Source organism: Lontra canadensis, unplaced genomic scaffold (genome assembly GCF_010015895.1).
Source record: "Lontra canadensis isolate GAN:19392208 unplaced genomic scaffold, GSC_riverotter_1.0 scaffold110, whole genome shotgun sequence".
Lineage (NCBI taxonomy): Eukaryota > Metazoa > Chordata > Mammalia > Carnivora > Mustelidae > Lontra > Lontra canadensis.
In genome coordinates, this window is record NW_022631104.1 from 1457563 (window position 1) to 1473902 (window position 16340).

The window sequence follows — 16340 nt, forward strand, 5'->3', positions numbered from 1 at the left end:
AGGCTGGTGTGTGCCTGCTTTTCCCCCTGGGATGCTCATGTTAGTCCTCAACATGGTTGGTTGGCTTCCTGGTGCCGGCCCCACTATAAACGGCCATGGGCGCCGCTGGGGACTGTCAGCCGTGCAGGTGGACACGAGCCCCTACCAGGACAGCCCACGGAGCCATGTCCCGGAGCAGCCTCACAGCAGAAGCTGGCTAGGCAGCCCCTAGGTGGGCCCGGGTGTCCCCTAGCAGGTCTCCGTGGGCGCACTGTGTTTGTCCCACCAGAGCCCGGGTCCCCCTAGGGGCTGCCTCTGGGTGGGAGCCAACGTCCTCACTCTCGGAGCCCTGGGCCGGCTGCCACAGCCAGGAATGCTCACCCACACTCATCTGCAGGGACCACTCGGCCACCCGGTCGCCCATGCCGAGCCCGTCCCTGGGCCTGACCCCCACCGCTGGGATGGTCCTACGCAGGGTCTTGCAGAAGGAGATCCTGGCTCCTGGGAGCTTCGAGAGCCAGCTTCCCTGGAAGAAGGACGGGGCTGCCTGGGGCACGTGGTCCTCCCCCCGCCCAAGGGCTGAGCAGGAAGGGGAAGTGCGGTCTGGCTGGGGCTCACTGATCTGGGGTGGGCGGGAGGCCTGTGGGCGAGGAAAGTCTCCTGCCAGCTGTGTCGGAGCTACCGCAGTCCGGCTCCCGCAGTCCCCTCAGCCGCACACAGATGGACACCCTTGCAACCCAGGTAGGCGTCTGGGCTTTGGACCCCTGGGGGGTGTAGCCCAATCTCTGGGTGGCCTTGGCCAGTCCAGTCTGCCTCTCGCTGGCTGGCTGAATTCAGAATCATGGCTCCCCTCTGGGCTTCCGTTCCCCCGCAGTCGGCCAGGGGGTTGAACTGACCTCATGACAGGCGGCAAGCCGCGTCTGCTGCAGAGAGCTGGTTAGCTTCTCCAGACTCTGATGAGGAGTGTGGGGAACTGATAGCTGGGAGCACCCTACACGGTCTGTGCTGGGCATGAGGGGGCGAGGCAATGACCATGGCAACCTCGGGCTGCAGCCTGGGGCCCCTGGCACCTAGCCACCACCTGCCTGGGCATCTTTGCATGTGTGCGTCTGGGGCGTAGGGACCGATAAGGCATCCTGTGTTCCCGTGGCCTTGGGGTCAAGCTGTGCTATGCTGGGCTGGGGTCAGATCCTCACCCAGCCACCTGCCGCTGCTCCAGGGAAATCACCATGGAGAGGGCCTGGCCCTGTGTCTCCCGTCCCACCCTGTCGCGCATCACTTGTCCGGAGAGACACCCCCTTTCCTGGCCCTGGGCGGCCAGCGTGGGGCCCACCCAGGGAGCTTGAAAGTGGGACTGTGGAGCCTAGTGAAGACAGGGCCTGGGGGCCGCTCGGTATTTCTTAGGATAGATGAAAATGAGAACTTCTGAGAAACACGGGAGAAGAATGACCCGTGTTTGTGCAATGACATTGCACAACCTCACAACCACCACGGTAGGGAGTGTGGTGCTGGCCCTCTAGTTTTCCCCTACGTGTCGATATTTTGAAAAGTTACCATCATCTTATTTTGATTCCATGTGCTCTAGAGAGGACACACAGGCCTCGCTGGCTGTCATCAGGCGCAGGCGTCCCCAGGCCCCCCCCACCCCACTGATGGCACCAACGTTGTTGCCAGACGGTCCCCCAGGGACAGGGCTGTAGGTGTCCCGCTCACACGCAGAGCCAAACACCTAAGAAAACCAGCAACAGCGCAAGACAAACTGGTCAGATCCAAGGAGGGACCTCTGGGTTGCAGAACTCCTGGGATAACGGAGCAGGAAGCCCGAGTCATCCGCAGGTCCGGAAGGCTCTGCCCCAGGCAGATAGATACATCACACCCAACGCCATGGAAACACCGCAGGAGCCACCTGCTGGGGAGGGGCGAGCAGAAGCCCTTTTTAGATGGGGTACCCGCCGTCCTGACCATGTATTCAGTTCCTGCTTCACGGCAAGGCTGGCGGCAGAGCGAGAGGGGAGGCTCCTGCCCTCGCTCGGTGAAAGGTCCGTGTTCTGGGCTTTTTCGCGGCGGGCTCCGGCCTTAGACGCGGGGAACACGGGGAGAAGTGATTGCCGCAGGGGCACGGGCCCCCCACTCTGCTTTCTCAGGGCCCGGGGCTCCCGCCAGGCTCCTGGGTCTCTTCCGTTCTTCCCGCCTTGCAACTGCAACCCATCGGGTGGCCCCGTGCGACTGTCTCCCCGGCCATCCCACGCCGCCCGCGGGGTGCCTCCCTGCTTCCGCACGCTGAGGTCTACCAGTTCTGCCTCTGACTTGAACTTCCTTGGGGCTACTTCTCAGGTTGTTTCTAGAAATGCTGCTGCGTGATCGGAGGACATGGCTGTGGATTACCACGTGCTTCCCCACCAAAAATTATTTTTAAGTTTATGTATTTATTTAAATTATCTCGACACCTGACTCATGGCCTCCCCCCCAAAATCGAGAGTCGCGTGCTCCACCGGCGGAGCCAGCCGAGCTGTCCTGAGGGTCCGTGTGTGAGCAGGGGCACAAGAGGGAAGAATTTCAATGGGGGGAGTTAAAAGAGGGGGAAAAAGAAGCCGAAACTAATTTTAATAATACATTTATCTTAACCCAATGCACCCGAAGGATCTTTCCCACAAGTAACCTATATCACATTTATCAATGACCTTTTATGTTCTTCTTTCCACTCGGAGTCATTGAGACCCAGCAGGTGACCAGCGGCCTCGTGGGCCCAGGGGCTGCCGTCCGTCCGTCCGTCCGTCCGTCCGAGGCAGGGCAGGCCTCAGATAAGGGGATTTGCATCCCAGGCCCTAAGGGCAGAGGGCGCATGAGGAACAGGGGCCCCATCTTTCCGCTGAGCTCTTTGCAGGTGGCCTCCTGGCACAGAGACACTGGATGCCTCTTCCAGCTCCAGCCAGAACCCCAGTCCCCCTGCTCCCACACACCAGCGTCCTCTCCGCACCCTGTCGGGCTCATGGCTACTTGAGATCATTCATTCTTCTTGAGAAAAACTCGAGTTTTTATATCCAGGACTTGCCCCACCAGCGGGTCCTGAAAGAAACTCAGCAGCTCTCGCTCACTGGGTACCTTCCTCCCGAGCTCGGAGATCCGGAGCGGGAGCGCACTGGGTGCGCCACGGGTCGGAAGGGCATTTCATCGTGAAACGTCTCGTGTGTGTGCATGGGCCCCGGTCTTCCCCCACAGCAGGACTGAGTTGCTTTTTGTTTTTTCGGGGTTTTGGTTTTTTTTTTTTTTTAAAAAGAAGTGCTGAATAAACCCACAGTTTCTGGAATTCCCGGGGAGGGCACGGTATGAGTTCTGTCCCCTGACTCCCCAGAAATGCCTTTCGGGGAAGTGAGAGCCTGGGCTGGGCTGGTGACTACACTCAGCTACCCTCCCACCCCGACGACCCGCTCAGTGAGGCAGCTGGTGGGCTCCCTGGGAGGCTGTGCGCTGTGCGGGGGCTGCTGACGTGAGGCCGAGAGACCAGAGCATCTCATGGGCCTCTCCTTGCCGCCCGCGGCTTAACGCCGGGAGCCCCTGAGGTAGGGGGAGAGGGAGGCGGCAGGGCCAAGTGGGCAACGTGGGATCTGAGCTGCCACCTGCCCCCCCCACCCCATCCTCAGAGGGGACGTCCAGTTGCAGGTCAGGGGACAGGCCAGTGTCTCATTCCTTCCTGGATTCCCTGATCCGTAGGGAGCACCCACTGGGCCCAGGGGACATCTAGGCCCTGGACACAGTGGTAAGGGCAGACGTGACCAGTAGGCCCCAAGGCAGGGTGAGAGGCAGCACACGCGGGCCCAGCTACAGGAAGAAGGCATGCCTCCCAGCCATGACACTACGGGTCTCCCTCCCACCCGCCCCACCCAGCACCCGTGGACTGTGTCCGCTACTTCGGACTGAATGAAGGGGGGTGCGGGCTCCCCACTTCCTGCCCCAGATCCTGGCACGCCCTCTCTCCATCCTTGTTCCCTTGTAAAAGCCCATCCTCCTTTCTGGCCGGGAAGGTGTCTTCTATTTCACTCCTGTCTTCTGTCCCGGCACCTTCTCGGTGCAGACACGTGGAGGCCACTCCTGTTCTAAACAAGCTGTCTTTCGTCCACCTCAGTGTCCGACCTTCTCTTGCCTTCTGGGTCTTCAACACTCTGAAGGGGAGTAGGGTGGGGTCGCTAGCAGGAGGACGAGGCTAGATAAGAGAGTCTCTGTTCCTAGTCACATTCACTTAGACCCTCTGGGGACTTTGGCAGAGATCCTAGGATGCCCCTGCTCTTGCCAGTGCCCTAGGGAATCCAGAGAAGGAATCCAGTGCCCCGAGGGGCCAAGGAAGTCATCCACACCCTAGTAAAAATCAGTTTCTCTTCCTCAGAGTCTAGCACTCCCAAGCAAATGAGTTTGGATAGAGAGGAAGTGGGGAGAGAGGGAGCCTGGAACTTTGCAGTGACCTTCGTGTGACTTGTGGAATTTCAGGAATTGTGACAAGCAAACTGGAAAGGTATTTGTTTCGGGGGGGTCCTTTCCAGTGGCTTGTTTTCTGCCCCAGTGCTGCTGCTGCTGCTTCTGACGGTGGGGGTGGACGGCAGGGTAGGGGGACCAGCCTCCAGTACGCTCACCTGTCCCCGCCGTGGGCTCTGCTGACTGGCCCCATGCATGTTCCCCCCTTGGGGCTGAGCCCCCTACACTGCTTGTTAAAAATGGGGATCCCCAAGTCCCACACTGGACCCACCCATCAGAGCTGGCTGTGGGGAAGGGGCCGGGGCCCCCGGCACCTGCATTTTCATACAGCTCCCAAAACCTACATTCGGTGGTCACAGGCGAGGGCCCTGGGGTCAGAAAGACCGGGGTTTGGCTCCTGATTCTTCCACTAACTGCTGAGATCTGAGCCTCCACTGCTTCATCTGTAAAATGGGCTCATAACCACAAGCCGCGTTGTGGGACGGGGCGCGTAGAACGCTTGGAACCCGTGGGACCTTAGTGTGCGGCGCCTGTTACTTTTCTGGGACGCATTTTCATACTGCGGTTCCTATTATGCGCAAGACACAGCTAAGGGCTGAGACCTCGCCAGAACCCAGAACGAGGGTTCTGCTTTCAGTTCTGTTACGAAGGGAAAAACACTCAGCGGCTTGACGTCAGCCTGGCAGAGTTAACGGGGCGGGGACTCGGGCAGCCCACAGCACCGATCTGAAAGCTTAGCTTAGTCGATCCCTAGCTGTGCGGCCTTTAGCAAATCACTTAACCTCTCTGAGCTCTGTTCAGGGTGAGAACCGCGTCCTCAGCAAGGAGATTATAATAAGGGCTCAGAGACGACATGTCCATCCCTGGTTCTCCACCTCAGCCTCCTATTACCCATCTGGACAATTTTATTAAGACCATAAACAAACCCCAGCAGCCAGGCCCCCACCCCAGATCCATTAAATCAGAGTCTTGGAGGCAAGCAGCTGTTCAAGCTCCCTGGGTGGTTCCAAGCTTCAGGCACGGTGAGGGTAGGGAATTTCCATATTCCTCGAGGGCCTGGTGCCTCCAAGCCGCTCCGTAACTGATTTCCAAGGGGCGCTCCCACTGCTCCCCTTCCCTTCCTTCCTCCACGTGGTGGCCACCAAATGCTCCCCCAGGTGACAGGACCTGAGGTCAGGCCTGCAGCTCCCGACCTCCCAGCAGCTGGGACCCCCAGGCCTACACCTGTGGGCTCAGGCCCTGTGCCCTCCCTGCAGCCCCTGGACTGCTGACCTGGGCCCGTGTTGGATCCTCTTCTGGTCTGTACTGGTCTACACTGGACCGTGGGCCCCCGGCTCTGGCTAGTGGGGCCCTGTGTTACCTGTGAGCTCCCATCCTGCCTTGAGAACCTTCCTAGGTCCTCAGACTCTTGAAAACAAAGATGTTCCCTCCCAGGCGACAGACACCTCCCAGAAGGAGAGCCATGTCCGTCCAGGACTCCTAACGAGGCCAGCCACACCAGGTACCACGCGGTGGAATTCTGTCCACGATGGCAGAACCGTCCGTCCCGTTTTCCCCCTTTTCCTCCTTACTGCCGGGCAGCAAAATACAGGATGTTGAATGTGTAAGCGCATGGAGGCCCGTTAGCGAGCGTCTCATCTCACGGAGCTCAGATCCCGGTGGCTGGTGCACGGAACCCGCCTGCCCCAGCGTGGGGCGGTGCAGGGTCCCAGGACAAAGGGGGACAGAGGGCGCAGGTGGAATCAAGGTCACTGACTGGCAGCTGGGGAGATGGGAGATCGTGCTGGGTTGTCGCGGGCAGGAACCTGAGTGGCCTCTTGAAGCCGAACAGATCAGGGAAATGGCTCTCCCGTGGAGCCTCCAGGAGGGAACTGTAAACCTTCAGCACTGTCTTTGGCTCAAAGCCCCCGACTTTGCCCCAGTGGGGGGGGGAGGGGAAGGAGCCACCTCAGCCCCCCTGCAGCCCACCCTGTACTACTTCCCTGGTATCGCACTGAGGAGGACAGACAGACAGTCTCCCACCGTGGCCATTCCTGCAGACCGCCTCTGGGGTCCCTTGTGGCCCATCGAGAGACTCGGCCACGTGTGTGGCCTGCCAGCAGCCGGTCCCACAAACACCTCTGCCCCTTGCGGCCGGACCCCCGCCGTCTTCTCTACCCCAGGCTGGCCGACCAGGGGTCCAGCTTCCACACGGCCCACACAGGCCCCCACTGGCTGTCCTCCCCGCCGCCGCTCCCCAGAGTCCACATCCCCTCTCTGGCAGCACCCAGGGCACTAAACCAGCCGGGAGCCCAGAAGACAACCGCAAGGGACGGGGCGTGGTCCCTCAGCACCCTCCGCACCCGGCTACCCCTCCCCAGCTCCTCTCCTCATCCCGCTTCTGTTGAGAAGGCGCCTCGCCCCTCCACGGGGAGGAGCTGGTTCTCTGGCCCTGGAACGCAGGGACTTGGGGCTTTCCCTGGGGGTCCCGACCGTTCATCCGTGGCTCCCACCACCTCACCACCGTCGCTGCGCTCCTGCAAGAGAGACACCCTGAGCCCCACGCAGCCTGTCCCCGATGTCGGGGGCCATGGTGACCGACATCCGCAGCGGGAGGCCTAGGAGCTAAACAGAAAGCATCCCGCCTCCTCCCTGCCGGGGGACCTTGGGCAGGCCCCGTCCCCTCGACCTCCACGCCCGGTCCGGGAAAGTGTGTGGCGCAAGGATGAAAGGAGGGGAGAGCGGAAAGCCCCTGCAGGCCTCGTGCGCCCAGGACACCCTCGAAACGTCTGCTGGCCAGTCAGAGCCGCTCCATGTGTAAGAACAGAACTGTGAGGTACCCACCACTGTGAGGTTCTCAGAAGTGTCCCATGTTCCACTTGGCTGACATCATCCTTCTTCCTCTTTCTTCCCCCGGACACAGAGGACAATGATTTGCTTTGAACTTGAAATCTGAGCAGTAGCTTTTTGTCGAAGCTACACTACGTGCTTAATTGGTGGGTTTTGTGTGCCTTTTTTTAAAATTTTATTTTCTTGAAGTAAATGCACACAGTTTTAGTTTTGGCAGCGGCGGTGGCGGTGGGGGAGGTGTTTTGTTTTAAGTAGGCTCCACGCCCAGCACGGAGCCCAACACGGGGCTTGAACTCACAACCCTGAGATTAAGACCTGAGCTGAGATCCAGTCGAATGCTTAACTGACTAAGCCAGCCAGGCTCCCTGTAAATACACATAATTTTTTTTTAAAAATCAAGTAATTCAGAGGGTTTACAGTGGAAAGTTGCAGCCCTGTCTCCCATCCTCCACCTTTCACCGTCTCGTGCTCCTCAGATCAACCTTTTTTTGTTTGTCTGTTTGTTTTTGTTTCTCAGATGCAATAGCTCTGAACTCGTATGCCCTGGTGTTCACTTCTGTAGCCTTAAAGAGTATGTTTATATTGCCTTTTGGAGAAGTCCTTCAAGATTAAAGCAAAAAAAAAAACAAAAGATAGAAAATATGAGAGACAAATTAGACAAAGAACCAGGAGATACATATTTGAGTATAAGAGAATGGAAGGAAGAAAATCCTGTTTGTCCATCTGTCCACCTATCCAGCCATCCATGCATCCTCCAATCCATCCATCTAACCAACCATCCATCCCTCCACTCCCCAGAGCTAAAGAAGGTGAGGTCCAATTAGGTTTATTAAACAAAGAGCCCACCCTCTGATGTATGGTATTCTCCTAAGTCCAGTGCCCCGTGACCTCACTGAGCCCTGCAAAACCAAATTTCCCGGGGCTCTCCTGAAAGCCAAGTTCCCAGTCCCTGTGCTTTTTCTTTTTCCCTTGGTTCTCCTTCCTCTATTGCTTTCTTCTGTGCATCCTGAAAAGGCAACTTACCCCCAGACCTCTGCTGAGTGCACGCCTGGGGGGGGGCAACCTGGCTAGCGGACACTTCACTCTCCGCGGAGTCAGTCTCCAGCACATCCGCCACCACGGATCAACGACAGACCCGTAATACCGAGCAAAACGTTGAGCAGAAAAGCTGCGGCATGACGTGCCTGCGGGACCACTAGGAGCACACAACTGGTTTCGCTATGCAGAACTCCGTGAATAGCCAAAAACCATCCTGTTTGATCACGGAAGAAACAGCCCTTGGGACTGAAAACCCAAATTATAACGGAACAACGTCATAAATGAAGTCGCTATGCTGGTAACACACACACGCGTGCACACAGGAAGCCACGTCAGACGTCTTTGCGGGGAAAAATGGCCCGAGCAACCACAGCCTCGTGCTGCCCGTGTTCCCCTACCTGGCTCCCTGCTTTCACCGCCAGTATCACTCTCAAAGGCTTGAATCGGAAACGGCTCTGCGTGGGCAGGCAGGGGGGAGCTCCCATCGGCTAAACGATGACTCAGGAAGTGGATTCTCACGTACCTGGGATATGCCAGGCCTCAGGGATCTTTTTTTTTATTTGAAAAGCCAAATGAGGGCGCCTGGGTGGCTCAGTGGGTTAAGCCGCTGCCTTCGGCTCAGGTCATGATCTCAGGGTCCTGGGATCGAGTCCCGCATCGGGCTCTCTGCTCAACGGGGAGCCTGCTTCTCCCTCTCTCTCTGCCTGCCTCTCTGCCTACTTGTGATCTCTGTCTGTCAAATAAATAAATAAAATCTTTAAAAAAAAAAAAAAAAAGCCAAATGAGCAGGCAGAGTGCCTGTGCCCTGGGTGGGAGGGGGCGCTGCTCCTCGCCCAAGAGCTCCCTGCCTTCCCGGAGGCTAGGCCTGTGAGTCCGGCCTGCAGCCCGCTCCCCGCCGTGGCACACGTCCCCCCGCTTGAAAAACTAGGGCACACATGTCAGGACTCCCCAGGCTCCATTCGAACAAGCTTTTATTGTGCAATTTCACTGCAGCCTTGATGTAACACAGATTGCGGCACAACTGCCCCGAGCTGAATGTTAGTCATCACCATTCTACGAAAGCGCGGCTGGCCTCCCCCACGGGGACTTTCTAACAATCTCGAACTTTCTGCTCTCTTCCTGTTTCCCTCTCTCCTTCCCCACCCCCGCCCCACCAGGGTATAACTGGGGCGTAACTGGCTTATCTCACTGTATACGCTGAAAAGGTGCAGCGAGTTGACGGGATACACCTTTGGAGCCGCGGGCCCCTCGCATGGGATGAGAATGTTTACGACCTGCTCAACCCGGCCAGCTTGCAGCCCCCAAATTCCCGTTCCTTTTTCCCAGTGGACTAACTCAGTTTGCCTTGCATTTTTACCTTCCCCCTTCCCCTTGCTCCAGGAGACCCACTGAGGTATCTTCCTAACCCCCACCTCCAAGGAAAAAGAAAAAATAGGAATTAAGTCTCTTGCCCCTTTGATATAAAAGCAACTGCATTTGGAGGCACCGCCCCTCCCCTGCGTGTTGACAATCTAGGAAAGAGCAGTGAGGAAGCCCCCAGGCACGTGTCTTGTCTGCAGTGCACATGACTGCCCTGGGAAGCACTGGCCAGCGCCGCTCCCGTGCTGCACAGGGGGACCGGCCCAGGTTCAGGGTCTCCCCGCTGCTGGCGGGCAGGGTGTGCCCGAGCCAGTGCCTGCCTGACCTGTAAGCAGAGGCTTCCCCGTGGCCAGGGCCCCGTGGTAGACAGCGGTCCCCACCCCTCCCCGCCCAATGCCCCTACTCACACCTCCTTCCTCTGTCTCCATTCTCCCCAGGGCCCCACTGCGATGGACTGGTGGAGGGACAATTTCTGGATCATTCTAGCCGTGGCCATCATCCTCGTCTCCTCGGGCCTGGGCCTCATCCTGTATTGTGCCTGTCGGCAGCTGCTCAGGCAGGGTAAGGGCAGTCGCACCTGGGCAGGTGGAGGGCGGGGAGGGCTGAGCGGCTCCCCAGTGGGCCAGGCTTCCTTTAGGGCAGGAAGATTCATTCCAGGCCTGTATCGGCTGAATTTTGGATGAAGCGTCATGATTCTCTGGGCCTCAGTTTCCCCCTCTGCTCAGTCCACAATGGACATGTTGGCCTCCACGACTGCCCTCTCTGAGGTCGTCCTCTGAATTCTCTAGTATGACAGCTGCCTTGGCCTCCTCGGAACACACACAAGCAGCTTCCTGGAGGCCTTACGCCGACTAGATTGTCTACAAGTGGGTTTCCACTTTGCTGTTCATCTCCCCAAACGTGAAATCCCTGATCCGATGGTGTGTGTTCTTGAGATCGTATCCCCCCCCCATGACCTAAGGATGGTAGTAAGCTCACTGAGCGGTGCGGCCCTCTCCCCAGGGGCGCACAGCCCGGGCGGGCATCCCTCAGGGATCTCGTCTCTCCTGAAAGGTCAGGGCTGCACGAGGAGTGAGACCTTGTCATTCTCCTCCATCTGTTTTTGGAGATAAGACAGTTAAGTTTCAGAGAGAAGCAAAGCCTTGGCTGAGGCCTCATAGGAGTTGGTGGCAGAGTTGGGACCAGAACTCGGGTCCACTGGGCTTCCTGTGCAGTGTTCCTTCCCTTCTACCCCTTGATTTAAAGAATCTACTTATTAAAGAGAGAGGAAGAGAGCTCACATGTGCAAGCAGGGGAAGGGGCAGAGGGAGAGGGGGAAGCAGGCTCCCCACTGAGCAAGGAGCCCCATGCAGGACTCGATCCTAGGACTCTCAGATCATGACCTGAGCTGAAGGCAGACGCTTAATTGATTAAGCCACCCAGGCGCCCCCCCACACACACAGTTTTTAAAAAGATTTTTTCTTTCTTTCTTTCTTTCTTTGAGAGAGCTGGAGCATGGCGGACACTGGGCTGCAGGAGAAGCAGATCCCCTGCTGAGCAGGGAGCCCATAATTCTTCATTTTTTTACGTACAAAGCATACTCTGGCTCCTATACTCCTCTGTCCATTTGCCTCCTAAACGGTTTCCTTTTTAGATACGCACAAAAGCGTGACCCTGAACAAAAACCTCATCTGTTCTCTTTTATCTTGACCCACGGTATTAACCCTCGAGGATTAGCAAAAGGCTCGGCGGGCAGAAGGCCCGTGGGGACGCCCGTGTCCTCCGCTCACCTGCTCCTTGTCCCCGAGTCCGTGTCTGCCCGGTGGTTCCTCCCCCCATGCCCTGAACACAGCTGGTGTCCGCGGACTTCTGAACCACAGAGCCCCCCTCCTGCTTTCTTCCTACATGGACGTGCTTATCTGACTCCTTAGGCAAGAAGTGGGAGATTGCCAAGCCCTGGGAAGACGAGCAAAGGGATGAAGAGAAGATGTACGGGTAAGTAAGAGGAAATCCTCCGTTTCTCGGTTCAGAGGGCTCCCGCTCCCACCCCACCCCGCACCTGCACTACTCCGCCAGGGCACCCTGATGGTCCACTGCGCCTGCGCGGCCCGCTCCGCCACCGCGAGGGGACAGGACTCGGGCTTTGAGTATGCGGGGCACGGTCTGTGGCTCTGCATTCCAAGTCGCCCTGGTACGGTCCCCTCTGGTAGCGGTCACAGGCCAGGCTCTGTGTGCTGGGCCCACCACTTTTCTTTTAAGATTTGATTTTTAAGTCAGCTCTACCCCCAACCTGGGGCTCGAACTCGCAACCCCAAGGTCAAGAGTGGCTTCCGCCGCTGACCCAGCCAGCCAGGAGTCCCACCCTCCTCTTCTTTAAATGGATCGCAAGTACAACCCCCTTAAGGCTGTGTGCTTAACGACAATATGCCACCTGCCTTCCTTGTGTATCCTGTGACATATCTGGGGCTTTTAAAAAAATATTTTATTTATTTATTTGGCAGAAGGAAAGAGAGAGACAAAGTGCGCGTGCACAAGCAGGGGGAGGGGCAGAGGGAGAAGCAGGCTCCCCACTGAGCAGGGAGCCCCATACTGGACTTGATCCCCGGAGTCTGGGATCCTGACCTGAGCCGAAGGCAGACACTTAACGGACTGAGCCCCCCAGAGGTCCCAACTTGGGGCTTTTATGATTGCTATGTATTGGGGGGTACCCAGGATCACCATTTGGCTTGATGACTCACAAGAAGCACTTCCAGGACCCAGAAAAGCTACAACAGTCACGGTTTGGTGTTATTATAGTAGAAGGGTACAGAGTAAGTCGGCAAAGGGAAGGCATACGGGATGGAGCCCAGGAGAAACCAGGCACAGGCTTCCACTGGTTGTCTCGCTGCATGAGCGCAGGCGCCAGGCTTCCTTCTCCCAGCATCCACGCGGGGCACCATGCACAAAAAGCAGCGCCAGCCAGAGAGGCTCCCTGAGCTTGGTCCCGGCCCGTAGAGTGGCTACTCCATCCCGGCCTCTGAAAGGGGCCATTTCAGAGGCCGGGATGGAGTACAGAGTGTCTAGTGTTTGACTTCTTTTGCTCACCATCTCCCCGAGTGTCCTTGTGGGTGGCTACAGACGCTTCACCCTCACTCCTGTGGAGCATCCCACAGTGCAGGGGACCATGAGGGACTGACCCACTCTGGCTCATGTGCATCTGAGTGGTGTCCAGTCTGGGGCTGTGGTGCACAGTGCCGTGAGGAACATTCTGGTCCACGTTTCCGGTGAGCGCGTGCGAACATCTCAGCGGGGTGGATAAAGTTGGCTTTAGGAACACCCGGGTTTGGCGCTCACCTCCCCTTCCTAAAACAGTGCAGGAGAACCCCGGAAGGCAAGCTCTGTGCTAAGTCCAGCTGCTCCCAGGGCGAGGGGAGACGGTTTCCTTACAAATGGGATCCAAAACCTAGAGAAGGAGATGCCTCCCACCTTCAGGAACCAGGGGTTGGATGTTCAACCCTGTCCTTTTTCTGTGATGTTTTCCTTCCAGTCGGCTGAGCCAGGACGGTCAAAATCACAGCCTTACTCCTCTCTCTCCCTCTATCTCCAGGAATGTTCCTAACAAACCATCGGTTCAGTTACCCCCTCTGCCGCCCAGGGGTTTGCTTTTTCCGGAACACAAATGTAAGTGTCTGTCACTGATGACAGTTTCATTCGGGGTAGGGTAACAAATTTAAGTGTCTGAGCTTGGGCTGCCCGCACGAAATACCATAGAATAGGTGGCTTAAACAACTGAAATGTATTTTCTCATGGTCCCAGAGGCTAGAATGTCAATACCAAGGTGCCAGCCAATTTGGTCAGGGGGGATGGGGTAGGGAAGAGGGAGAGAGGGCACTCTGGTGTCTCTTCTTATAAGGACAAAAGCCTATGCGATCAGGACCCTACCCTTATGACCTCATTTAGCGTTAATTACCCCCTTAAATGCTCCATCCCGAACACAACCTCACTGGGGGCTTATGCCTTCAACACAGGAATTTTGTGGGGACAAGAAAACCAGTCCATACCACTAGCATCTGCAGATGGTCCCATCCTTCTGAAAGGGACCAAGAAGTTAAAAAGGGAGCAGAGTGAGTAGCAACCTGCAAACTTACATTCAAATCCCGGTTTGGAGCTTGAGTGAAAAGAAACCTGGGGTGTCACTGGGCCTCCCACACTTCCCATCAGAAACACTCTGCCTGGTTCCCTGGACTGGAATGTTCTTCCTTAAGCTGCTTAGGTAGTGGCCTTATTTCACCCTTCGAGGTCAGCCCACGTGTCAGCCCCTCGGGGCGCCTGGGGGGTTCGGTCAGTTAAGCATCCGACTCTTGGTTTCAGCTCAGGTCATGATCTCGGGGTCCTGGGATCGAGCCCCACGTCAGGCTCCCTGCTTAGTGTGGAGTCTACCCCTCCCTCTTTTCTCCCCCACTCTCTCTTTTTCTCTCTCTCTCTCAAATAAATAAAATCTTAAAAAAAAAAAAAAGTCAGCACCTTAAAGAGGCCCCTCCTGTCCACCCTCTCTAAAATGAACCCAGTAATTGTCTTCATGAAATGCGTGGCAATTACCCAAAGTTGTCTTACTTTGTTTCTGCCCGCCCTCCTCCCGCTAGAACACAAAGTCGAGGAAACGGGAACGTTTCTGTCTGGCTAACCACTGGGGACCCACCACTAAGACCAGGGCCTGGGGCTTAGGAGAGCATAGGACTGTCTCGACTGAATGGGTACATTGTGAGATTAGCCCACATTTACTGAGCAGCCCGGCGGGGCAGGCCCCATGCGAGGCACTCTGCGGGCGCTGTCTCACGTGACACCCCCAACAACAGTGCGAGGCACATACATCCTTATTCCCCTTTGACGGATGAGGACACGGAGGCACAGAGTTGTGCAGGGCCTCACCCACAGCGACACAGCGAGGGACTGCTGGAGCCTGGGGATGAACTGGGGATCTGACCGCAGAGCCCGGCAAGAAATGAGGGCTGGCCCCCTCTCAGGTGCACGTAGGAAGGAAGAGATTGTGGTCGAGAACATTCCGGTATCATCTGAGGCCTACCTGGCTCATTCGTTCATCGTCCTTTTCCTGGCTGCCTTGGTGCTTCTTTGCTCCGTACCCATTCCCTAAGCCCCCATTCTGCAAACACCACTGTCCCCGTCCTTCCTTCTGAACAGAGATTCGTGCCTGAGCAATTAGGGGAAGTTCTGGAAAACACTGTAGGTCCCTGGGAGGGATGTGCCAAAAAGGAAACGTGGTTTGTATCACTTCCCACGAGAATGAGGGTATCACACAATTCTACTCATCTGAGTACCGGCTTAGGTAAGCTTGTCTACACTTCTCTTTCCTGGTTCCCATGACGGGAGCGGCGGGCGGGGGGCAGGCAGAGGGACACAGGAGCCATGGTGTCAGACCGACATCTGCCATCGACCAGCTTGGGGGATCCTGAGGCCGTGTCATGTCTGTGCCTCGGTTTCCCCCATAAGAGATGGGGGTCTGCTCCGCCAGACCGTGGGAAGATTACCCAAACCCATGAAAATCGTGCTGAGTCACTTCATCAAAAACGTAAAAACACACCACAGCTTTGCCTGTAAGGACCTTGTTGTGCATTCTAGTCCCACAGGACACCCCAAGTGAGCCACCAGCTACGTACTCGCGGGTCAACAAACTTAGAGACAAGAAGACCGCGTCCATCCCGAGCTACATTGAGCCCCTGGACGATTACGATGATGTTGAAATCCCAGCACATATGGAAAAGCAGCGTTTCTGAGACCCCCTGGCCCTTCTTTGCCGGCAAGTTGAAGAGGATTCACACAGCTTTTTCAACCCACTGAGAACAGATGAATCCCAACAGAGAGCGGGGTCCCGAGAGCCCGGGGTCATGTCGTGGAGCTCTAGAGGACAGAGCTTGTGGCTTAGAGCCAGAAGCACCAGCATCCAGAGGAACAGGGGCCAAGCTCTGCCCTGGAGACTCCAAAGGCTCAGGCCTTGAACCTTGAACCTCCCCGGGAGGACCTCTGGGTCCAGTGGCTCCCTGCCCCTACCCGTGAGAAATACTCTTCCCCTCCTCTTCTCTTGTTTGCTCGAAGTGATGCCAAATCTGGGTGTTGGGCTGGCTGAGCCTCCAGGCTCCCATCCCCAGCGCGGCCCCAGGGGTCCCACCCCCCTCCCCACCCATCGCCCCTCCCCCCACTCCCCACCCCGCACCCCGAGGGCTGTGGGCGGCTGTTCCAGCTGCTCGCTCGGCGTGTGCAAGCCGCCACATCACACCTTGCAGGTTCCTCAAGACCAAGCAGTGCATTTTGTTCTTGTGAACCGTCCCCACCTACACACCACCCAAACCCCACAGCCTCTCCGTGACATTAGCCGGATGGACCCCAGATTCAGGTTCTCCCGGATTTTTTTCCCTGTGCCTCCTGGTGGCATCATGGCAATCAACAAGGACAGAAACGGGTCACCCTCTGGGTCAAAGCACATACACGCAGCAGGGCCATGTGAGATACGTGTCCTGGGGAGCTACAGGAAAGGAGGCTTCCCCGGGGAAAGTCATGGGCAAGAGGCAAGAAAGGGACAATTACGCGGCAGGTTCAAGAGGAGTGTTCCTTCAGTCATGTTCTGCGCAAACAGCACTGAGATCGCTGTCCCCGAGCGCGTCTGGGAGGCCGCGCTGCACCGCGTGGAGGCTCTG

At 57.1% G+C, this 16340-nt stretch overlaps 1 protein-coding gene across 1 annotated transcript; it reads left to right on the forward strand.

The window, feature by feature from the left end:
• Nucleotides 1-594: 594 nt before the first annotated feature.
• SCIMP (SLP adaptor and CSK interacting membrane protein) lies at nt 595-15681 on the forward strand. The gene is made up of 5 exons (XM_032840100.1): nt 595-720; nt 10110-10233; nt 11583-11646; nt 13238-13311; nt 15268-15681. The coding sequence occupies exons 1-5, from the start codon at nt 700-702 to the stop codon at nt 15420-15422; spliced, it is 438 nt and encodes a 145-aa protein (XP_032695991.1). The 5' UTR covers nt 595-699; the 3' UTR covers nt 15423-15681.
• Nucleotides 15682-16340: the final 659 nt, after the last annotated feature.

What these genes read in the sequence shown, in the direction of transcription:
- SCIMP (XM_032840100.1), top strand. Translation starts at nt 700, where the DNA reads ATGGACACCCTTGCAACCCAG. An exon ending in TGGACACCCTTGCAACCCAG is followed by an intron (nt 721 to 10,109) that starts GTAGGCGTCTGG and finishes CATTCTCCCCAG; the next exon opens with GGCCCCACTGCGATGGACTG. An exon ending in TCGGCAGCTGCTCAGGCAGG is followed by an intron (nt 10,234 to 11,582) that starts GTAAGGGCAGTC and finishes CTGACTCCTTAG; the next exon opens with GCAAGAAGTGGGAGATTGCC.